The 23,322-nt window shown below is 36.6% G+C and overlaps 4 protein-coding genes across 7 annotated transcripts; all 4 read left to right on the top strand.

Moving 5' to 3' along the window:
• Nucleotides 1-957: 957 nt before the first annotated feature.
• LOC129809110 (PDZ and LIM domain protein Zasp-like) lies at nt 958-9,314 on the top strand. Of its 3 annotated transcripts, XM_055858936.1 has the most exons (8): nt 975-1,251; nt 1,615-1,766; nt 1,828-2,038; nt 2,093-2,251; nt 6,291-7,001; nt 7,356-7,585; nt 8,960-9,110; nt 9,177-9,314. In XM_055858936.1, exons 1-8 carry the CDS (start codon nt 1,153-1,155, stop codon nt 9,207-9,209), a joined length of 1,746 nt encoding a protein of 581 aa, XP_055714911.1. In that variant the 5' UTR covers nt 975-1,152; the 3' UTR covers nt 9,210-9,314. The 3 variants fall into 3 exon arrangements, with proteins under 3 accessions (XP_055714910.1, XP_055714917.1, XP_055714911.1); XM_055858935.1 differs by having other exon boundaries at nt 958-1,251; nt 1,828-2,251; XM_055858942.1 differs by lacking the exons at nt 7,356-7,585; nt 8,960-9,110; nt 9,177-9,314 and adding an exon at nt 7,070-7,261 and having other exon boundaries at nt 969-1,251; nt 1,828-2,251.
• A 382-nt stretch (nt 9,315-9,696) lies between these two features.
• On the top strand, nt 9,697-10,969 carry LOC129809140 (uncharacterized). The gene is made up of 4 exons (XM_055858949.1): nt 9,697-10,030; nt 10,093-10,279; nt 10,421-10,446; nt 10,520-10,969. Exons 1-4 carry the CDS (start codon nt 9,857-9,859, stop codon nt 10,913-10,915), a joined length of 783 nt encoding a protein of 260 aa, XP_055714924.1. The 5' UTR covers nt 9,697-9,856; the 3' UTR covers nt 10,916-10,969.
• Nucleotides 10,970-11,133: 164 nt separating this feature from the next.
• On the top strand, nt 11,134-19,727 carry LOC129809148 (uncharacterized). The gene is made up of 4 exons (XM_055858959.1): nt 11,134-11,388; nt 11,503-11,760; nt 19,203-19,255; nt 19,327-19,727. Exons 1-4 carry the CDS (start codon nt 11,209-11,211, stop codon nt 19,514-19,516), a joined length of 681 nt encoding a protein of 226 aa, XP_055714934.1. The 5' UTR covers nt 11,134-11,208; the 3' UTR covers nt 19,517-19,727.
• A 60-nt stretch (nt 19,728-19,787) lies between these two features.
• LOC129809155 (PDZ and LIM domain protein 7) lies at nt 19,788-23,321 on the top strand. Of its 2 annotated transcripts, none has more exons than XM_055858971.1 (5): nt 19,788-20,050; nt 20,971-21,122; nt 22,626-22,738; nt 22,815-22,909; nt 23,018-23,321. In XM_055858971.1, the coding sequence occupies exons 1-5, from the start codon at nt 19,916-19,918 to the stop codon at nt 23,150-23,152; spliced, it is 630 nt and encodes a 209-aa protein (XP_055714946.1). In that variant the 5' UTR covers nt 19,788-19,915; the 3' UTR covers nt 23,153-23,321. The 2 variants fall into 2 exon arrangements, with proteins under 2 accessions (XP_055714946.1, XP_055714941.1); XM_055858966.1 differs by lacking the exon at nt 19,788-20,050 and adding an exon at nt 20,287-20,365 and having other exon boundaries at nt 20,728-21,122.
• Nucleotide 23,322: the final 1 nt, after the last annotated feature.

Below are 23,322 nucleotides of genomic sequence, written 5' to 3'. Positions count from 1 at the left end.
GCAAGTCTCTAGCTATTTGCTATGTAGCAAATATTTAACCTAAAAAATGGCGAATTTTTAAATTCTCAAATTCATAATTGATTTTATTTATTTTTTATACTTCAAATTTTTTTTAAGCAAAACTCTTCTGGCCTGGCAATAAAAACTACAATATTCATACGGAATATTTTCCAGTAAATCGAAAAATATTATTCATTGGTATTGTCAGAAAAATTACTTAAATTTTTGGGTTCTTTTTGTCCCTATCGTTCATAAAAGCACAAAATACACCGAATCAGACTCTGTTGGACTTTCCAAGGTTAGATGAAACACTTATCATTGATTATGTTTCTCAGTTTAATTTTTATTGTTGATTTTCAGTCCGTAAAAAGTGTCTCGTCGTTAAAGGGTTAAGGACCCGTATATTTTTCTTTTTCAAATATTTTTTTTATTTGTTCGTGCTACCAGACTAGAGGACAGAAGGTGGGAGAGATATCGATTTCCGGTGTTCTGTGACCTCTCCATAATTTAATATTATTTAGAGATATTTTTTCTTTTCACCTTAAAAATAAGTTTTTTTTTGTTTATTTCGAAAACGCTTTGAAATATTTTTCTCATATTTGGATAGGATTTATATCATTCTATAATCTTAAGTATATGTCTCATTAAAATTTTTATTAAATCGAATTGTATGGCAAAAAGCTTTATATTGGCTTTATATAGGCTTCATATTTTAGTAAGACTACAAAATGAATAACTAATCGAATTTAAATTTTAGCCTAAAAAAATTGAATTGACTAAAATAAAAATTAAACAATTACTTTTGCATAGAAGTGAATTCTTTACTGCGGTATTGCAAATTATTGGCTGACCATTTTATTGCATCGATGGCATCCAATCGAAGTACCAAGAAGAGAAGACTGAGAGCGCATGTCTTTGACCGTGACGATCTCAGAATCTAACAATATCGATCGTTGGTGACTTAGTGAACCGATCACGAAGAATTAAATACCAATCGATCGCTAAACTGTTCGTGTCCAAGAAATTTTCTGCCAAAATTTTTGGCCAGTCTCTTCAGTCCAAATTGGTGGAAAGAATTGGATGATCTTGTGGTTTGGAATCTCTTTGACTTTTTGAGAGTGATTGCAATCGTGTGATAAAAGTGCCCCGAAAATGTTGCTGGATTTGAAATTTTCAAAGTTCAACGACACTCCTTGGGGATTTCGTCTCACTGGAGGAGCGGACTTTGACTATCCCCTGACTGTTATCAAAGTACGTTCACATAGGAATATTTTTAGGATTAGTTGACCTAATAAAAAAAAAGTTTGCAAAAGTGGTATTTTTACAATTTTGTGGGATCAATCAATGGCATTTGCGACATTACTCTACTTTTTGTGTGAATTTCAACAACAGAATCAACCTCTAAAAATCAGTTCAACTGCGAAACACACAATTTTCACGTAAAACCCAATTGATAAAGATATCACTGCATCACACAAATGATCTCAAATTCTAAATTCTTTTGCATTCATAGACACTAAATGGCTAAATGCATGATGTTTTAACTCTTGCGGGCTTCGATATAAAATGTATTTTTGTATTTGTTGTTTAACTCTATTTTCGTTTGCCAAAAAGGTGACCGAAGGTTCATTGGCGGCTACAGTGGGAATGAAAGTCGGTGATATCGTTGTTCGTATCAACGATACTCCCGCCAGCAATCTCTCACACTTGGAAGCTCACAATGTCCTCCTGGCTGCTGGAAATAATTTTATGCTTGGCGTTCTACGGTAAGTCTTTTAATATTGTTTTCAAAGGATCAATCTTTAATTTTTTCAATTCAATTTGCAGTGAGAATGAAGAAGATCATGATCAACAAGTCCTTAACACTGAACCCGTAGCTCCAGAAAAGCCTCCGGCAGAAATATCTCCACCAACAATAACCGCCCCTGTGGAAGAAACAATCATTGAAGAATCTGCTTTAGAACAAGTAGAGGAAAAATTGAAGGATGATATTGTGTCTGATGATCAAATCGCTGAGATTATCTCCAGTGAAGCAGAAGTGCTAAAGGAACACAATGTAATTGGTGTGAACTTCAATAAGATTATCCCACAGGCTCTCTCACTCAAGACAAGTGAAGTCTTCAAGACCCTCAACGCAGAAGCTGTTAAGACTAAGGAGGATAAAATTCAGGAAGAACGCAAATGGACCACTTTTCTCCAAAAGCCAAATCGTCCAATTCCCAAGTCAAAATGGGATCTTGAACAAGAGAAGGTAAGAATATTTCTTTTATTTTTCATGGATTTATCAAAACTCAGACGAATTTTCCGTAATATTTTATTTGGATTGATTTCAATAGAATTGTAGGCATTCCGTCAATCATAATACAATATATTTTTATTAACAAGTGTAATGATCCTAGAGTTTACATATGCGGACATCCTTAGAACATTACAAGTTGTATACCAATAATCGTTAAGCTCCTAAATCAGATGGAAAATAAAACATGGAAAATGAGAAATTCCTAAGTCCTATTCCTCCACTTATCATCGTGACTAGACCCCAATATTAGCATTGAACCTTAACAATAGTTCATACAAGAGATTTTTATAGTACACAAAAGATTCACTCTTAAGACTGTCCTTAAATCTTACTCCCTCCGTTCCGAAATAAGTCGTACGTTTGGGGAAAAATTAGGGATTAAGGAATGGTTTCAGAGAATGTTTTTGTTATGTGCAAATATCTTGTGTATGAACTATCCTCCATGTTCAGGGATAATATGGAGATCTTACGACGATGGTAAGTTGAGGAATCAATATGTTGAAGTTGTCCATTTTTCGCGTTTTTTTCAACTAGCTCCGGTAGATAGTTAATTACTAAAAAATGGACTGTGATTAACATTACAGGCTAGAATTTGTTCTAAATTTTTAGTATGTACAAGTAGAACTCAACAGTTATTACCGATATGACATTTTTTATTGCTCAAATTTTGCAGAATGAGCAATAAAAAACACATCTTTTTTATGTTGTCGAATATCTGGGTGCTAAATAGTTAGAGATAGGAACTTGGGACCTTCGACGGATCCCCCATAAGTTGACCCTGGGATCATTTATATGTTTCTCTAAAGCATATACAGAATTGAAGAAAAAAATCGCATGACGTGTTTTCGAGCAATCCCAAAAAACATGATTTTGGAGGGGAAGGGGAGGGGTGGGGGCAAAATAAAGGACATATTAATGGTCCCAGGGTCAACTTATTGGGGGGTCCCCCGAAGGTCCCAAGTCTGCATCTCTCACCATTCTGCACCTATTTTAGATTGAAAATAAAACGCCAAAAATAAGACATTAAGACATTCGTTCCTCAACTTACCATGAAGACTGTACCCCAATTTTAGTGCTGAACATTAACAATAGTTCTTTACAAGAGATAATTGTTGAAACACAAAACATTTGCCAACAAACTTTCCCTTAATCCCAATTTTTCCCAAACGTATGACTTATTTCGGAACAAGAATTTTTCCCAAACGTACGACTTATTTCGGAACGGAGGGAGTATTTTTTACCAAATATTCCAGTTTTTATGGTACAAAAAATTTATCCAAAAGTGCGACTTTGATATAAAGGGAGTATTATTTTAAAAAAGTTAGATTTTGTTTTAGTTTATTGATTTATTACATTGATCTTATATGACTTCTTATGTCTTAAATATTAGGTGAGATTCTTAACAATCTCACCTACTATAATCCTAACAAAATTTCATGTCGTCCGATCGACCTCAAACTTGGCCAAAATGTGTTTCAGCACTTCCTGATCACGAATATATATGTGGCTATTTTACGTTCCCGGCCGGCCGGCCGGCCGGCCGGCCGCTCTTTGGAGCTTAATAGCTCCTAAACTAAAAGAGATATCGACTTGCGGTTTTCGGCAAAGGTTATATATCGGGTGAAAATTGCAACTTGGTGCATTGACCCCCCACCCCCCACCCCTCCTTCCGCCATTTTGAAGACCCCCCTTTTTTTGTTTTCTCAATAGCTCCGTCCCTATGGCATCGAGCGGGCTCAAATTTTAGTATGTTATAGCTGGGCCTTAGAGCTTTCCATCAATACCAAACTTAAGGTCCCCCGACCCCCCTGACCCGATCTATAAGGGTCCAAAAAAAATTTCTTAAAATGGCCATAACTCCGGTTCTAATTGTCAGAATTTAAAAAGTGAGGGCGTTTTGGAAAGCTCTCGTGAAATGCCACTTCCCCTTCTAACATCGCAAGTTCATAAAACCACCGCTAGGGGCGCTATTATTAAAAAGAAAATTTTTAAATCTTATAAGTTAAATAACTCAAAAATTCCATTGTGCATCGGGCTGAAATTTTAGTATGTTGTAGCCGTTGATTATACCTATCAAACAAAAAAAACCTTAAGTCGATCTAAAACCCCTGACCCGAGCTATAAGGGGTCAAAGTTCGAACATTGACCGGCCTCTATCTCCGGTTCTAACTAACATAGCGACCTAAATTTTACCTTTTTGGTTTCGTCTCAATGAGCACTTTCAGATGGAAGTTCAAAAAGTCACCACAGGTGGCGCTGTGATAGCGTCAAAATTCATCGAAATTCAAAGTCACTTTTCTCAAAAACGGCATTGTGCAAGTTAATGAAATTTTAGTATGTTGTAGTCCAGTCTAGGACGTTTCCAAAATGGTGCGTATGTGCGCTGTGGTTTCAATAGAACCGGAGATATGAGGGGTCAAAGTTCACGAAATTCAAAAAATCATATCTCCGGTTCTATGTGACCGATTTCGATAAATGAGGGCTTAAACGAAAGATCTCACCAAATGCTACAACTTTCTAGAATATTTGAACTTCGTGGGACCAACACCAGGGGCGCCACAGTCGAAAAACCAATTTCAATATCACATAACCTCAATTATCTCGACTGTCGCTGAACCGATTTTGATGATTACTTCGACATAATTGTAGAGAACATTGGTCTCTACATTTCGTCCATACATCATTTTTCGATCAGACTACGCTATCACTCGGATTTTGCCGTTTAAGTGTGAAAAAATTGATTTTTCCAATAATAACGCTTTGAAATCACTCAGATGCCAATTTGACTGCCTCTACTCCACCAAGACACTTAAAATAGGGGTTTAAATGGAAAGTCCCGCAAAATACAACAATTCTTTGATATAGTTGAAGTTCAACAAATGACTACTTGGGGCACTCTGGATGAAAAAACGAGTTAAGAAACAAAAAACCTCGCTTATCTTGGCTTCTGAGTAATCGATGAGTTCAAGTTCTACGGCAAAATTATAGAGAACATTCTGGTCTACATTTCACCCATATAACACTTTTCTGTCAGTTCATCCAAATCCTTGATATTTTGGTTTAAATACAAAATTTGCATAATTTCACGAATTTGATTCAAGATAACTGAATGGCGTCTCCCAACTTCAGCTCCAAATCGAATTTGCATGCACTCCGAGTTAGCTCACGTTAAGAATCTCACCTACATAAGCCGGTTAGGATTATCTGTCCCTTTTCTAAACAAAATTTAAAATAGGAAGCAAAAAATATCAAAATATTGTTATTTAAATTTTATTTTATTAAAATGAGTAATTCGATAATACGTTCTAACGATCCAATATACTGTCGCTTGGATCAGCAATTGTCGTAACCTCCTCGTCTCTTAGGACATCAATTCGACTATAAACTCCGAATTTTCCTATTGTTACGAGAAATACTGATTTAAAAGCCGAGATTATGTGACGACTATTGTTGATCCAAACGAATACATATCAAATATTTCGCAAAAATAAAAGTTAGTATTAAAATATATTATTGAATTTTATATTATAAATATTTTCAATCAATTGTTTAAAAAATGATTTAGAAATGTAGGTCTATAAAATTAACAATATTTTTATAAGTCAATAATTTTTCTGGATTATGGTTTAAAAATTGTTGAACTTATCAGAAAGTTGGAAAACTTAATTAATGATCAGAAAATAATAAAAAAATCTAAAATTATACTGGTATATTTTAATAATATTTGTTTTAAATAAAGTGAAAAGAACTTTCTACAAAACCTTTCCTTAAAGGTTTTGTATTTTAAAACAATTAAGTTGGTTTTAAAGCGATCAATTATTCGTATTATTCTTCTATCCTAAATATGTCAATAACCTTTGAATAGTAACTTTGAATAGTGTAAAAAGTAATTACAATATAATTGCTAATACAATTTTTTAATAAATTACAATCATTCAATAGATTAAAGTGAATATTTTAAAAGTTATAAAAATCATTAATTTCATTTCAGAGAGAGCCCTATAGAGTGAAGATTGTGAAGCAGCCAAAACCCAAGATCGCTCCTGATCGAGTACCTACACCGCCCCCGATGGAAATTCTTCCTGATCCACCTAAAGCAGAGACAGAAAAAGTTACAGAAAATAAGGAATCTGTTAAAGCTTCAGAAGATGAAAATCCAGTCGCTGATGCTGTAGAAGATGTTCCAGCTAAAGAGGATGAGATTGATCTTCAAGCTGAGGAAGTGGAGGAGTTAGTGGCTTCAACAGCTGATAATGAAGTTCCTGATTTAGAGGTGCCACAAAGTGAGGACATGATAGAAAATCCTGATTCTGATGCACTTTCACGTGAACTGGAGGAGAAATTGGTTGATGTTCAGCGTCAATTGCTGGCTTTATCGAATTTACCCCACACGATTAAAGCCACACTGGACTCGGTAACAGAGCAACTCTCAAAAATTGTGCCTGTTACTAAAGAAGAATCACAAGAGATCCCTGTGGAGTGCGATGAAGAGATCCAGGACCAGGACAATATCACTGAGGTGAAAGAGGAAAGTGAGATTACCACGGGGGATCAGGAAGTTTCAGAGGTTCATGGAGAGAATGAGGAGCAAAAAAACAATTTCGAGGAAAATGATAATATTGAGCAGGAAAAGATCAGCGAAATTCAGGCTGAGCATCCTTCTGAAGATACAGTAGATGAGGGGTTTGCAGAAAAGGGACAAGTAAGTGATCATAACATTTATTGATTGATAAAAAGCACTGATATTGTAAACGTGAATTAATTTTAAAGCGCCACAAAGTGACTGGGAAATGGGAAATGCGTTCCTTCCGCTTCGACGTGAAATTTTCTGATGATGAACTTTTCATGTAAAACTTGCTTTTTCAATCCTAAGTTTTCCTTTATTCTTTTAAATATTTTACAACTTTTATTTAATTTTTTTTTGACAAGTGTTTTAATTACAAAATTTGTCTTAAAATAAAATTATAGTTTTTCTCTGGGTGGATGGTAAAATTATATGTTTAAACCGTTTAAACAAAATATGTTGATGTTACGTGATGTTATGTAAAATTTATAGGAAACTGAGGAAGATTTGGAACATCAGCAACGTCTGATTCGCGAGCGAACACCCAAGAAACCTCCAAAACCGAAACTAACATCCGCCTTTGGTCCCCTAGTGCCTCAAGAGAGACCGATCTTTCTGCCCGGTGGACGAAAGTGGCGCAAGCCCAAAGACGCCTTCAATGATGAATTTATAGCGGAAGTTCTCAGCTCCCAAGCGGAACTTATTGTTGGCACCACTCTTGGGTAATTGCGTAATTTATCACCAAAGCCACAGTCCATTCAATTTGCCCTCAATTTTCAATCAACTATCGATAAATTCACTATATAGTGAACAATTTATATATTGTACTCTTGAGATCGAAAATCATTCTCAACCATATTGCATTTGCCATTACATGAAAAAATAATCACTTTTTGCAGGAATACTTATGAAAGTCCTCTTCTGCCGTACGACGACAGGTAGTAAATTTACAATTATATTTTATATCAGGAGAAATATTTAGTTTACTCATTTACAAAAGTTTGAGCTGAATACCACTATTAAATTTATCAAGAGAATGAAAGATTCTAATGAGTTCGTCTGTTGAGTGATGCTGTCTAACAATACTGTACTAACTAGCCGATTTATATATTGGTTTTCCTTTAATTGTTTTTTTTATGTGCGAGTATTATACTGCAATTAAACTTGGCATAAGTAATAGTGAGAAAAATTATTCGGTAAGTTAATTAAACACCTTCTTCGGTCATAAAATCTGTAAGCGCCGTACTACGATAATGTTTTTATTATGTTTTGTATTATAATTTAGACTTCTTTAGCTATTTCGTAAAACTTTTTCTAAATTCTTGCATCGGTAAGTTGTAGAATTTAGTCTTTTAGTATATAATATAAAAGATGACGACTAACTAAAAGAATATGAGTATTTGTTTTATCATAATATAATATTAAAATATAAATTCTCTTTTTGTTAAACCATTTACCCCTTTATTTTATGAAGAGGAAATAAATAATAAAACTAAATCGAGGTACAACTAGTTTATTTTTGAAAATGTTATTTAAGAAGTAAAAATTGCCGAATCATTAAAGAAAAGTCCAAATAAAAAGACGCTTATAAAATATTTCTTTGAAACAATAAAATCAAACTTCATTTTAATTATAAATGAGATTTTCCTGATTTATCTTATCATAAAACAATAAATATTATTAAATACTCAATTTTATTAAAAATATATAGGATTTTTGTGGGAAAGTACTGAATCAACCATAGTCTTACCCTGATCTTAAGTTCCGAACGATGGAACGAAAACTCTTACACTTTTATTGAGCAATTTATATTTAATTGCGATAAAATGCACTTTCATTCAAATTAAGTTTATTGCGATTTACAAAACAAAAATCATGAGATCGTAAACCTTAAGTACACATAAATTGTGAGAAGGTAAGGAAAGACGAGGGGGTCTGGTGTGAAGTGATTGGCGACAAAAGAGGGGTGAGTAAATTTCTCATGCTTTTCATTGTCATTGAATTAATTGGAATGCAGTTTTCATTAGTTTACCTTGAAGTACGAGAGCTATTTTTACAGGGATGATGTAGAAATAATTTTATTATTTATCGTATAGGGTGAACTTCTTGAAGTACCAGAAGCCAGAGAAGAAAGTAGATTTGAGAAATAGTGAGGTGTACAGGATGATCCATCGCATGGACAAGGAGCCAACTCATGGAATTGCTGTTCGACCAGAAAAAGTTCTCACAGCTGATGATGTCCACAGGGTAGATTTATAAAAGAAAAACAATGAGGTTGATATTCTAACAATTTTCAATTATCCTTATTTTTAGTGCTCTTCACCACTCTCAAAATGTGGCCAGTAGATTATCCCCATCTTGTCGAGAAAAAAATATTGTTTTCGTATTGTTTGATTGTTCTTTTGTAACTTAGAACTTTATCTAAATAAACGATACAAGAGGGGTGACAAAGTGTTTTTCAATTTGTCCTTGTACCATTCTCTTCGCCTGACTGCCAATTGATACATCATTGGAATTATTTTTAGTCGGAGACGCTTTTTAAAAATAAATCGTATTCCTATATAAATTGATCTATTAAAATGCAATTAAAAAAGCAACGGAAATGACGATCAAAAATATTTTTCTTATATACCTTAAATAGAGATTTGATTCACAATTTCTCTGACAGGATGGTGATTCAATATGCTATGGATGGAGTTCTTTGATGACCAAAAAAGTGAATAGTGATCAAGGAATGTTTCAGTCGTAATCACAAGGCACGTGCCATTGAAGCATCATCAGTTAATCACATTCTAATTGATTTCCCCTCCTGATTCGCTAATTGTAGCAATAATATATCCTTGGCAATTAAATTAAGAGTGTGTTTGATCGAAGAAATTGATAAATAGCTGATGATTGGCGCCTCCACGATCAATTAGCTTTCAATCGAGTTCCGTGCAGGACGCGATAGCCGTTGAAAGGAATTAAGTCGAAGTGCAGAAGTTGACGCAAAAATGGTTGTAGATAAAATGAGGAAGTTGTTTGCGGGGAAGTTTGGAGAGCCCCTATGTGATGACAACGCAAAGGAAAAGAGGCCCTATTTTCCTTATCTGTATGTGGAAGTCTTGCGTGCCTTCTGCACATTCGTCAATGGGGATGAGCCTTTGCAACCCCTCACAGTGATCGGAGTGAGTGATGATTAAAGTGGCTGAATTTGTGAAAATATTCTTAAATATTTTACATAATCCAGGTCAGGCGAGGGGGACTACCAAGGCATGAAGGAATTTATGATGATGATATTGTAGTGAAAATCAATGATATTCCAGTTAAAGGCATGAGATTGAGAGAAGCTCAATTGATGATCCGTAAATCTGGAAGATTTGTTAGAGTTCTTGTGAAAGACGAAGCCGATGACGCCATTAATGAAGACCTTTTGAGTAAGTTTTAATTAATATTCTATATAAAAAATCACTTTTGATCCTTTTGGATCTCAAATAAATCACTTTTTAATTCTTATAAATTGTTGAACTTAAAATAAAAAATATATCTTTTATTACTTTTTTTCTTTTTTAATCCAGATCAAAGCAGAAATAAGTACGCGACGGTAAGAGCTTTATTATTAATCCATGTAAATAATCATACAAAAACCATGCTTATATATATTTTTTTTTAATTAGCATGACTGGGAACAAATATTTCCGTGGAATGATATTGAGAAACCAATCTACCATGAATCCAATTGCCATATGGTACCCAGCCAAGCCCTATTGAGAATGCAGAGAGCACGAGAATTGGCGGAATTGATCGAGGAGCAAAGGCAGCAACAGGAACTGAAACGACTGGCAAATCTAGTTGGAAAAACAGAGGCAAAAGTTGAAGAGACTGTTGAAGAAGAAAAGGAAGAATCCATCCCGTCCTCTCCAATTCCTGAATGTATCAGACTATACGAACTCTTTGACACGATATTCTACCTACAGAAGCGCGAACCCTGCTCCTGTGAACATGTCACATATCTCGTTTACAAAACACAATTACCAGATATTAATGAAAAACACGTTAAATTCAATCTGTAATTTTTTTTATATCGATGCAAATTTCCTCAATAAAAATAAGGCCATTTTCTTAAACGTTTCCTTTTTCTCTTGAGTTGTTACTTAACAGCTTGCAATCAATAGCTAAATTTATTTTAGAATTAAATCTACTCAGTGGACGAATTCTTTGATCTTGCCTCATCACAGCATCACCTTGAGGCTGAATTGTCACGTGCGAGAATGGGAGTAAATAAAAAGCCACAAATCTACTCGCGATCGAACCATCGCGATCGTGTCATTAGAACTCTCAGGTTGTCTTTCTAAGTCAGTTCACAATGCTTAAAGAACGGAGTAGTGCTTTACCTGTGCCTCCAGCATTTGGGAATGTGGAATATATTAAGAGGATCACCTATACACTCTCCACAGACAGGAGAACAATGTCCTTTGTGGATTATCTGTGGGGATTTGAAATCACAGGTGGTTCCGATCAGTTTGAGCCCCTAACGATAATCAATGTAAGTGCTGATTTTTTGAACTTGGACTGGACAACAAAATTGTGATTGAAAATTGTTTTTAAGTAAGATAAAGTGATCCCAAGTGAATTTTTCTCATGGTTATGATTTTCTTAGGTAAGAGAGGGAGGATTAGCATACGAAGCAGGAATACAGAAGAATGATACAATTATAAAAATTAATAATATATCAGCGGAGAAATTGACCCTCATGGAGGCACAAAAATTAATCAGAAAATCAGGAAAATCTGTTCGGATCATTGTTCAGGGCAACGACAACAGTGAGAGTGATTTTGGCGCCGAAGACGAATATACCGTCAACTTTTGGTTTACACCTCCGATAAAGCATCATGTAGCGTCATCCAACATCTCGAGGGTAAGTTAATTTTAAAATTCTATCTATAAGATCATATCGCACTTGTGATATTGTAAAGGCCAACTCATTGCAAAATACTTCAATGGTTAAATTCGTTAAATTCATAAAAGTAAGTAGTGATTACCAGATGGTTGTTGTCAGTTCAATTCAACTGAAATACGAGATAAAATAAATTCCATCTCGTACAACACACCATTTTTCCCAAACCCCCTAAACCCGAGACACTTTTTATTGACGGTGGGTTAAAAATACTTATAAACCCACTTATTATAAATATTTTAAATTGTAGGACTGCCCCCTAATTTTGAAATAAAAGAATACCTAAAGTCTTGCCTAAAGTTTTATATTAATATTGCCTAAAATTTTAAGATTTCGTATTCTGTTCTATTCGTTATTTCAACTTCACCTAAAAATTTTCAGTACTTAAAAGTTTAAAAAGTTCCCTAAACAGCTTTAAGATTAAAAAAAAATTTAAGATTGTTAGAACCGTCAGGGAATCTATAAGGGCGGAGCCCTCAATGCAATCGCGTGGATGAGCGCCTTGGCCGCCAGAGATTTCTCCAGAACCCTCAGCGTTCCTCCTAACGATCTATACCCTACGACGATCCAACATGAACTAACTCTCACAATACTAATCCTCTCTACGATACCCCTCCCGTAGGGGTAACTCACAGGCTAACACTAGGAACACTCTTAGGAGAAATCGGCGCCGCTCCGAGAGACATCTATGATGCCAAATTCAAATACCAACGGGGGGTTTAACCGTTGGGGAGAAGCTAGTGCTAACATCTCGGCCATTCCTGACAAACATCAACACAGGTGTTGATGACCAAAAGAAGACAAGTCAGTTAGTACAATACGTTACTTTGTAAATGCTCAACTATACTACTTCAAGTTCTTTCACATCACTGAACCTTTTTGAGAAACTACTTCCTAAAGAATGGCGAGTCATCATTAATTAATTCCTATCGGGTACGTTGCTCCGATCACTAGGGCATCTATGAAAAGACCCCATAGGAGGAGATTCCAAAAATCCCACGCTCGTCAGCGTTCTTCACAGGCCTACACACAATAGCAAACTACCATGTCTTCCAAATTGGCGGAATATTTGCGTCACCCTCAACTACACTTACACAAACACCTATTTCAGCCACATCGTTGGGTAATTGTCAGCGGGATTACAATGTCATATAGGAGCCGATCGACCTACAGTGGCTTAGGGCCCAGACAGACATACCCGTCGGCAGGCGGGACCACTTGCACACTGTTTCGTGACATTGTATCGAGCAAAAACATTACCATAGCGTCTCAGTCGTCTCGTCATGGGCACATCACATCTTCAGCATCTTCGATCTGGGTTCCATCATGTCAGACTTCCTTGATCCACAAATATTTTCCTTCATATTTCCATTGTAGCTCTCTGTAAATTACTCAAAAGATTCACATAACAGTCAATCAAAGTACTTCCTTTATTGTGACTTCCTGTGTTTAATAAATTCAACCTGTATAAAGTATTCCCAACTGTCAATTCTTCTTCACATACATTAATTTCTTTCCAATATCCTTAATAATTCTGTCATTTAACTTATCCTGTGTTTACTACCTCATCAATAATTCACATTACTATTTGTCAACATCTTCTTGAACCTCTGAATCTTCCCCTTCAACAATCTCATCAACCTCCTCACTCTCTCCCAAATAAGACTTTTCTTAACACTTCCAAATCCCCATCATTACCCCACGACTTTAGCCTGTCTGCTACCTGAATTCCCTCGTATGGCTTCTGTGACACTTGGTAATAGGAGTATCCTTAATAAGATAGCGATCTCTACCCAAAAATTTCTCAACAATAAAAGGTCCTCTGTATCTAGTCATTAACTTCCTTGAACTACCAGTAGGTGGCGGATTCCAACGACACAAAACTAAGTCTCCTTTCTTGTACACTTGTGGTTTCTTATGCTCTTCATTAAATCTCTCAGCGCTCTTCTCCTGCATAGTGCTCATTCTGAATGCGGCTGCGTCTCTAATATCTGGTAAGGGTTCCTGCAATTCTTCATCATCAACTGTCGTCGCTACAGCATGCTGCAACATATTCTGTAGAATATTCCTGGGCCTGTACCCCAAAAGAAGTCTCTGCGGTGATTGTCCTGTAGTTCGGTTCTCGAAAACATTAATCGCCCATTGCACTGCCGGTAATTGCTTTTTCCAGTCTTTACCATCACACGAAAAACCCTTCAAGGCGTCTAATACTGTGCGAAAAACCCTCTCGATCTGTCCGTTGGCGCGAGGAGTTGAAACTGCTACTGGTGAGTGTTTGATGCCATTTTCAGTACAAAATGTCTGGAATTCCTTGCTCTGGAAAGCAGTTGCATTGTCACTGATGATAACCGCTGGCATTCCAAAGTACTGCGAAATTTCATCGATGACCCTGATTGCTGATTTTGCTGTTGGTCCTGGCACAGAACGAAGAATTGTGAAGCGTGTAAAAGCGTCGATTAGGCCGAAAATGTGATACTGTTTCCTCCCCCTGGTTTCAAAGGGCCCACAGAAGTCGATGTGGACAGCATGGAATGGTACTGGTTTCTTGTGTACAACATACATCTCCTGACGATTTTCATCCAAACCTGGTTTTGAAATGCTGCAGCTTAGACAATTCTGTATGTACTCTTTAAGATGACGATTCATTCCCGGCCAGAAGAAATCTTTCCGGAGCAGCTTCTGAGCATCTTTGAGACCTCGATGACCCATTTCGTTGTGCACTGAGTGCATGAGATTAAATCTGACTCCATGAGGAACGTAGAATCGAAGACCATCCGGTGTTATTGCAAAAACTCGTCCTTCAACCAATTTGAACTCCTTCTTCACCTTTTTCTCATCTTTTTCGTCCTCTAATGAACCCTCAAGAATTTCACGAATACGACTTATCTCTCTATCATGAATCTGTAGGGCAGCCACCCAATCCACATTCTCTGACACTACGTTCATTACTCTGGGATGATTGTCACTTGGCTCCGAACGATTTGGAGGATGTCTACTCAACGCATCTGCATGACCCATTCTCACTCCTGCTCTATACTTGATTGTAAAATCAAACTCCGACAATTTCAACCACCATCTGGCCACTCGATCTACCAAACATCTTGCAAGATGAGTCTGCTTGAGAGCATGACAATCCGTGTATATGACAAAATGAATTCCGATCAAATAATACTTAAAACGACTCAAAGTATCTACCACTGCTAGCGTTTCGAGTTCGTATGGTGTGTATTTTTGTTCCGCTCGTGATGTTGCACGGCTGTAGAATGCGACAGGTCGCCACTTCTCATCGTCGTTTTCTCTCTGGAGTAAAATTCCTCCCAAACCCACTCTACTCGCATCCGTGTGAACTTCGTGTTGTGCATTTGCCGAAAAAAGTACAAGAACTGGTTGCGTTGACAAGGCATCTTGAAGAGTCTTGAAGGCTTTTTCCTGATCTGGTCCCCATCTGAATTTCTGATCATTCCGCAACATTTCGGTGAGTGGCTTCGCTATCGTTGCATAATTTTCCACAAACCTCCTGAAAAATCCAGTGAGTCCCAAGAATCTTCTGACACCCGGAAGTCCTGTTGGCCTGAGAAATTGAGCTACTGCTTGTGTTTTGAAATTTCCTGGCTTTACTCCTTCTTTGTCAATTTCATGTCCGAGGTAAGTGATTTTATCTGTCAAAAATTCACACTTCCTTATCCCCAAAGTCAAATTATGCTCAGCCAATATCTTAAAAACTTCTTCCAGAATTTCTAAATTGTGTGACACACTCTCTGTAGCTACTACGATGTCGTCCATGAAGAACGAGATGTTCTGCTTGCCCAATGGTTGGAGGATTCTTGTCATAATTCTCATGAAAATCGCTGGGGCGTTCGCTAAACCGAAAGGAACTCGTTTGTACTGGTAAACTCCATCTGTGGTTACAAAAGCTGTATAACGTCGGCTGTCGGGATGCATCTGCACTTGGTGGTAACCCATCATAAGATCTAGACTCGAAAATACTGTCTTCCCCGTCAATCCATTGATTTCTTCTTCGAGGTTAGGCATTGGAAAGAATTCTTTGCGAACACGATTATTGAGAAGGCGATAATCTACACAAAGTCGTACGTCATTTCCAGTTCTTTTCTTGAATACAATCGCCGGGCTAGAATAATCCGAATTGGAAGGCTCAATCACATCAGACTCTAGCAACTCTTCAATTTTCCTCTTCAAGGGAGCTTTCAACGTCTCAGGAACACGATATGGCGCGTATCTTATGGGAGTTCTATCCAAAATCTCTAATTTCATCTTCTCCACTTCAGTGCATCCGATTTCCTTATAATCCACTGCAAAACTTTGACGATAACGATTTATCAGCGACAGTAATGTCTTTCTCTCCTGGGTGGTGGCAACTGCACCGATTTTCAAATCTTCTTCTCTAATTTGCTCTCCCCCTTTCACCATGAAAATTTCCTGTTTCACATCAATTTCACCACGATTTTTGTTCCGATTATCAATTACCTTCAGCTCATCGGGTGTCCACATGACAACAATATCCGGATCCGAGAAAAAGTCCTTTCCAATTAACAATGATTCTGTCTGTGCATGATCAGGCACAATGTGTATTGAAATTTCTCGTGTTACCCCATCCATCGAAATTTTCCCACAAGTACAACCCAATGTTGGTACTGTGAAACCCCCATAAGTCTTCACATAAGATGGAGAACCACTTCCTACCATTTCCAATTCCTCTGCAACACTTTTCTTCACCACTGTACACGTACTTCCCAAATCAACAAACGCCTGTATTTCCTTTCCCTTCAGTGTAACCGTCTTCAGCAGTTCATTTTTATTTGCTTGGGTGGGAGACTGCCTTTCCACCCCGAACTGAAAATCCTTCTGCTGTGGGCAGTTTTTGATCAAATGCTCCGATGACTTGCACAAGAAACACATCCTAACTGAACCATCTGAACTCTTATTGTCTTTTCTCTCACTATCTCTTTTCTCTTCCTTTGGCCGAAAACCTTCTTTCCTTGGACAATTTTTAAGCAAATGCTCAGTCGACTTGCACAAATAACATTCGCGCTTACTCCTTGCACTTCTGTCAGAACGATCATTTCCACCTCTATCACTTTGCCATGCACTCCTGCTTCGATCACGTCGAGTATATTCTGATTTAAAATCACCACGGCGAAAATCTCTGCTCCTTCCTGTGGACTCGCGTCGACGAGAACTATTGTCATCCTTTCCTCTTCCGTGTGAACTTTGACGTGTAGAATGTTGTTGATCTGAACCCTTTGCTTTGCCATCAGCTTCCATCCTCTTCATAGTTTGCAAAAGCTCTCTCAAAGAAGCATGTTGGTTGCCGAATAACACACCCCTGTGGTGCTCATTGCGAATCCCCTTAATGACATATTTCATTGTAACTTTCTCGCTGCATTTAATTCTTTTTGCCAAATTTGTTTGAGCGTAGAAATATGTAACCAATGACTCTTCCGGTCCCTGTCGACGGTTATAAAGTTGATGGTGAATTTCCGCTTCATCGATGTCACTTGGAAAACTCTCCAAAAACGCATTCTTAAACATTTCCCATGTAGAAACTTCATCTCTGCAGCTTGCCAGCCAGCTCTTAGCAGATCCCTTCAACTTGAGTGTAGCCTGAAGATGCTTATCTTGTTCCGAGAGACCATATCGAGCACAAATCGTATCAATCTGTTCAATCCATTGTGTGGCTTCCAAATTGTCTTTCCATTCTGGGTCAAAAACAGGGAGCAAATCTTTCATCTCACGAGTGCCCACAGTGAGAGGCATATTCACAGGCCTCAAGACTCTCTTAGGGTTATTTGCACTGCCACCCGGCAAAGGGTGTGGAACAGAGGAGCTTCCGGATGGTTGGCTTGTGTCATCGATCATTTCCTGCGCCTAAAAATCCCCAATAAATGTCTCATTCCCAAACAAAATGACAACTACAATCTCTCCACAAATTCTTCCCCTCATTTGACTACACTGCGAAACCAAATTTACCCTCATACCTCATCTTCCGTCATTAGAATATAGTATAACTCCTTCTGAGCCATTCCTGCCAGCAATTTATTTACTTCGTGCCACAAAAAGTATTCCTGAAACCCAATTTTATTTCTTTCTTAGCTAAAATGTGCAAATCAGAATTTTTCCCCAATTGCGCAATACATTTTCCCCTCCATAAAGCTATTTGCGCAACAATTTTTCTGAGTGTTCCGTACCTGTTCCTTTTCTGATAAATACCCGTCAATTAAATGTTTTCTCCTCAAAAATTTTATTTCAGACACTTAAACTGAACTTTTTATAATCCTGAATTGTGAAAACTTCGAGAAAATAACTCAAAAACTCTTGGAAAATGCGAACACAATTTACTCACGAGCAGCTTCTCTGCAGAAATTCCTTTCGATATTTTGTGCTGAAAAATATAGAATTTGCGTTGGCAACACTTTCGCCCCAAATTTCCCCTCAATTTCGCTCCACACTCAAGGCGCCTTGTCATCCACACACACACTCAGACAAACATGAATATTCAAATTTTCCATAAGCATTTAATATATTTCTTCCCACAATTTCCTCACGCAAATCCTCTGCGGAATCCCAGGAAGTTCTCTGGTTGTCCCGGTTGCTCCAAGGTGCTTTTCTGCGCTGAATGTGGTGACATCTTCGCCCCCTGACGCTCCGCTGAAGTTTTCCCGCCAAATGCAGCGTCCACTCTGCTTCCACGAACCACTCACAAACACACACTCGCGACACTATTTCACAACTTTAGACATTTTGCGATTTCCACTTCTGGGCGTTGCTCATCCCACTTCTGATGATGTTAGAACCGTCAGGGAATCTATAAGGGCGGAGCCCTCAATGCAATCGCGTGGATGAGCGCCTTGGCCGCCAGAGATTTCTCCAGAACCCTCAGCGTTCCTCCTAACGATCTATACCCTACGACGATCCAACATGAACTAACTCTCACAATACTAATCCTCTCTACGATACCCCTCCCGTAGGGGTAACTCACAGGCTAACACTAGGAACACTCTTAGGAGAAATCGGCGCCGCTCCGAGAGACATCTATGATGCCAAATTCAAATACCAACGGGGGGTTTAACCGTTGGGGAGAAGCTAGTGCTAACAAGATGTTGTGTAATTTTCATCTGTTTATTGCGTGCTTTATTCCATTTTAATTTTAAAAGCTTAAACAAATTTGACAATTTGAATATATATTTATAATCGAAAAATTCGAATCAATCTGCAAAACAATTTAAAATTTAATGCTTAAAAATTTTCTTTACAAATATCAGTAAATCACAGAAGCAGGTTTGCCATTAGACATTCACAAGTGCGATGTGCCCTGAAGGCTCAAAAAAATCACGGAAGATCACAAAAGTTAACTTGGAAAATGTTTTTTCCTCTTTTTTTTGCAGGGAAAGTTGACTGGTGTATTTCCATGGAATGATCGCAAAAAACAAATTTACAAGTATCTTATTTAAAAGATTGATCTTAAACCGAAATGATTTTAATAATGTGTTCTTTTTAAATTCTTTTTAGGGAATCAAATTGCTACATGGTACCGAGCATTTATGTGGAAAGAATGATGCGATCGTCGGCCAATAGGGCGATTATTGAGTCTCTCGAAGAGAAAATAGCAATCCAGCACAATGAGATCAACACGAGAACTGAGCCCAGTGATATTTACTATGAATTAGAAGATCTGCCCCTTTCCTCACGCACTGCATAGTGATCACGCAATTGATCGCGATAATTTCGTTCATCACCGCCATCGGATTCACAGATTGTTGCACCAAAACTATTAATTGAACTTATATCGACGATCAGTTTGGTGGACAATCTCAAGCAAGATCAGTGTGTGATTGGTTTCAGTGAGACAGATCCTTGATCATTTCTTCTTATTTAACGCGATCGTACAATAAAATTCTTTCGTAAAAATATTTTATTATACTTTTAATTTCCTGTGATCTTGTGAAAAAAATATCGAAAGAGCATCAATTTGGGATTTTCTCGATTTTCATCTTGCTGAATTGGTTGTGTGTGCTGATCAAAATTGAAAGGAAACTATTAACGCAGTGTCGTTTAAAAATAAATTGCAATTTCACAGAAAGTTAAATAGGTCAACGACATGCCGGAAGAAAAATGTTTTTCAATTCATCCTCAAGAGCGTCATGTGCAAGACAATGATGTTGGTGAAAATCACAAATGGGGCTTTCAGATAACTGGAGGAGCAGACTTTGGGATGCCAATTACAATTTTTCAAGTAAGTCATTTCGGCGATAAGAGGCGATCTTTCGCGTGGATGAAAATTATGAGGAGAAAATCAAGGAAGACGTCATCGGGTTATTAGGCATGTTTTCCCACAGAGTGGAAAAGAGAAAAGAAAATCTTTTGATGGGGGTTTGCATTTCATTCCAACACAAACATTGCCAAATGAATATTTACAATATGGGCGGGGAAATTTGCCTCTGTTGTGATCACTTGAGCTATTGTCGGCAGTTTTAATTTAGATTTGGTTCAGAAGTTCACAATACGATTCCCTGCACACACGGCTTGTTTTTCGTGGATCGCATTTATTGTAATTATCGTTTCAATTTGAGTATCTTTTTTCTTCAGCAGTGGGTCAAATTTGCGAATAAAATTGCACAGTTTGTGATAATATTACACTTTTTACACATTTTTTTTAATAGTTTTGTAAATAGAGAATAGTTAATAGTTTTGTAGTAAATCTGAGTGGAAAATTTTGAATTAATTCTGCACAGTGGTTATATCTGCGCAATTTCTACATGAAGATCACATTTATAAATACTTCTCCATTTATCCTCCTTGGCACCACACTCTGAGCATCACAATTTTGCAAATTTTACAGATTGTTCCTTTTATCACTTTGTTTTATCACGATTGAATTTAATATGTGTGTCTTTTCTTCTCTCATTGAAGGTGACTAAATAAAACTCTTTTGCACCCATATCACTGTGTGTAATCCATTTAGTGTCTGTGTAACTAAACACCATCCCCATTGGAATTGAAATGGATAACGATTCACCGAAGAAAGTTCCTCCGGCTTTCTATAAGGCGCCAGTGAGGAAGACTCATAATTATGAGTTTCCCGCTAAGGATCGCGAGATTAAAGTTATTCAGCACCGTTTCACACCCCGCACTGCCTCTACTTCCTCTCCACAGGTCACTGAAGGTGGTCAGGCGAGTGAAGCTGGCATTAAATTAGGCGATACCATCACCAAAATTAACGACATGGACACTGCTGAAATGACTCTGGCTGAAGCTCATGCTGAGATCCAAGCAACAGATAAGAAAGTTCAGCTTTCTGTGAAGAGGTAAAGATTTTCTAGAGTAGAGATGGAGGAAAGCGTATTAAAGCTTGAACTTTTACATTTTCTTTAAAATATTTTTTAATGTATAGAAAGAAAAATTACATAGTAGTAAATCCAAATAATTTCGAAAATAAATAAAAAGATTAATTTATTTTACTCGTAAGATCAAAAGTACACGATTTGCAAACAAAAACTTGAACTCACAAATTTTACTTAAAATTTTAGGATATAAAATCGTCAAAACTTAAGAATTCTTGAATTTGGTTTTATCAATTCAAAGGTTTTTTAATACTGAGACTTAATAAAAATACTCCACATTTCAAAATCAGTTAAAGTATTAATGTTATTGTAAGAATATAGTGTTAAAGGTAGCTTTTTTAAGCACATTAACAGAAACCATTGTGTCTACGTTTAATTTATGTCATATTGGTTTTTGGAACACTTATTTTTTAATTCTTGTTAAACGAATTTAGCACATTAGTTACTAAAAAATCAGATTGGTATTAAAATTATTTTTTAGAAAGAAAAATTAAAATTTGCAATTAAACATTCCATTTCGGTCAGTAAATAATGCAGATTGATCAAAAGTAATTCTTCTTCAGTGGTGAAAGTGGTAACATCTTAAGTTTTTTAGTTAAGAATATATTATACTATCTTTTATGTATTATAAAAATTTACGACTAGGGGAAAGTACTCTCCCTTCAAACGTTCTCATGCCTTCGAATAATGTGAATTTTCTTTAATTCTTCTAAGAAACTTACACATTTCTATTAAATATTAGTTATAGTTTATTATGAATTGCTAATAATATTGTGAGAAGTATGCGTAACTCTTTTAGGAAAAATAAAAAAAATCACATTATTCGAAGGCATTAACGTTCGAAGGGAGAGCACTTTCCTCTACTTTTCTTAAATATATATATACTTACAATTTTTAATTTTTCCTCACCGAATTTACTAAAATAGATCAAAATGATGTAGTTCTACTTTTTTAGGACAGCTATAAGACATTAAAAATTTATTATGTTTATTTTATTTAACAGGTTACTTTTTATAAATTTAAAATAAAACTTTAAAATTTATATTTTTTTTGCCGATGGACTGGAAAATTTTGCAAAAACTCAAGAAATAAAGACACAAAAAAATAATACAAAGTGGTTTCTCAGAATAAAAGCCCAATGTAATTAAAAAAAAAGAGCAAATTAGATTTATTTATTTCAAGAATTTTCCTTATCCATTTCTGGCAATTATTTAGTTAGACACTGAATAATTCTTTCCGTGTGGCTTGTTTAATGCTTGTATTATAAAATTATAGGCCATTATTCTCGAGCTCCCAACCCAAACCATCATTTGCTTTTACAAGATACTCTTTTATCACCAGAGACTAAAAATACTTGAAAGTATCTGGCATCCATAAACTCTCTTGAAATAATGATTCAATTTACAGATGCTTTAATTGCGCATTTATTAACTATTTTTATTTTATTTTTGTTTCTTTTCTGGAAAGTTTTGAGGATGATGATGAAAAGGCGAGTGACGAGAGGGAAGTAACGCTGAAGGCTAAGAAGGGTGCTGAAGCTCCAAGAAAAAAATCCATACCGGAACTGGAGAAGCCCAAAGGTCAGACTATAATGGTTAATGAGAGAATGAGGAACACTTGTAGCTAAACCGTTTGTCCTTATTGATCCCCTCACAGAACAAACGTGGATTCCACAGCCCGAACGAAAAGTCTGGCATCCAATTGTGTGGCAGCAACCTCCACCACCTGTTGCACAAGAATCTTATGGCCCAGTAATTGCAATAACAAACTTGTTGTTAATCTTATCTGTATACCGTGTGACCTAACCGATTTTTTCTGTCTCTTTTTTTTCGTTTTCTTTTCGGCCTCTACCTTTTCAGGATGCTCCACACAAAAGGATTATCCGGAACATCAGGCGTTTGCTAAATGAAACAGAAGACGATCCTGAGGAACGCTGGAAACACATTGAAAATATGCTTTTGGCCCTTCCTACGGCCTCTAAGGTCTCCAAATGAGCACTCTCCAATAATGCGTTGTTATATATTATATTAATTCTAGAGACCATATATTATTTGTTGATGTCCTTTTCCAGAGCTTCTGATCGAGAATATAATATATTTACTCCTTTTCTGCTACAACAACTTATTCAAAATATTACTATTAAAAGTTGTTATCAATGGAAAAT

This window comes from Phlebotomus papatasi, chromosome 1 (assembly GCF_024763615.1).
Source record: "Phlebotomus papatasi isolate M1 chromosome 1, Ppap_2.1, whole genome shotgun sequence".
NCBI lineage: Eukaryota > Metazoa > Arthropoda > Insecta > Diptera > Psychodidae > Phlebotomus > Phlebotomus papatasi.
This window is presented reverse-complemented; position numbering and strand designations above follow the sequence as displayed.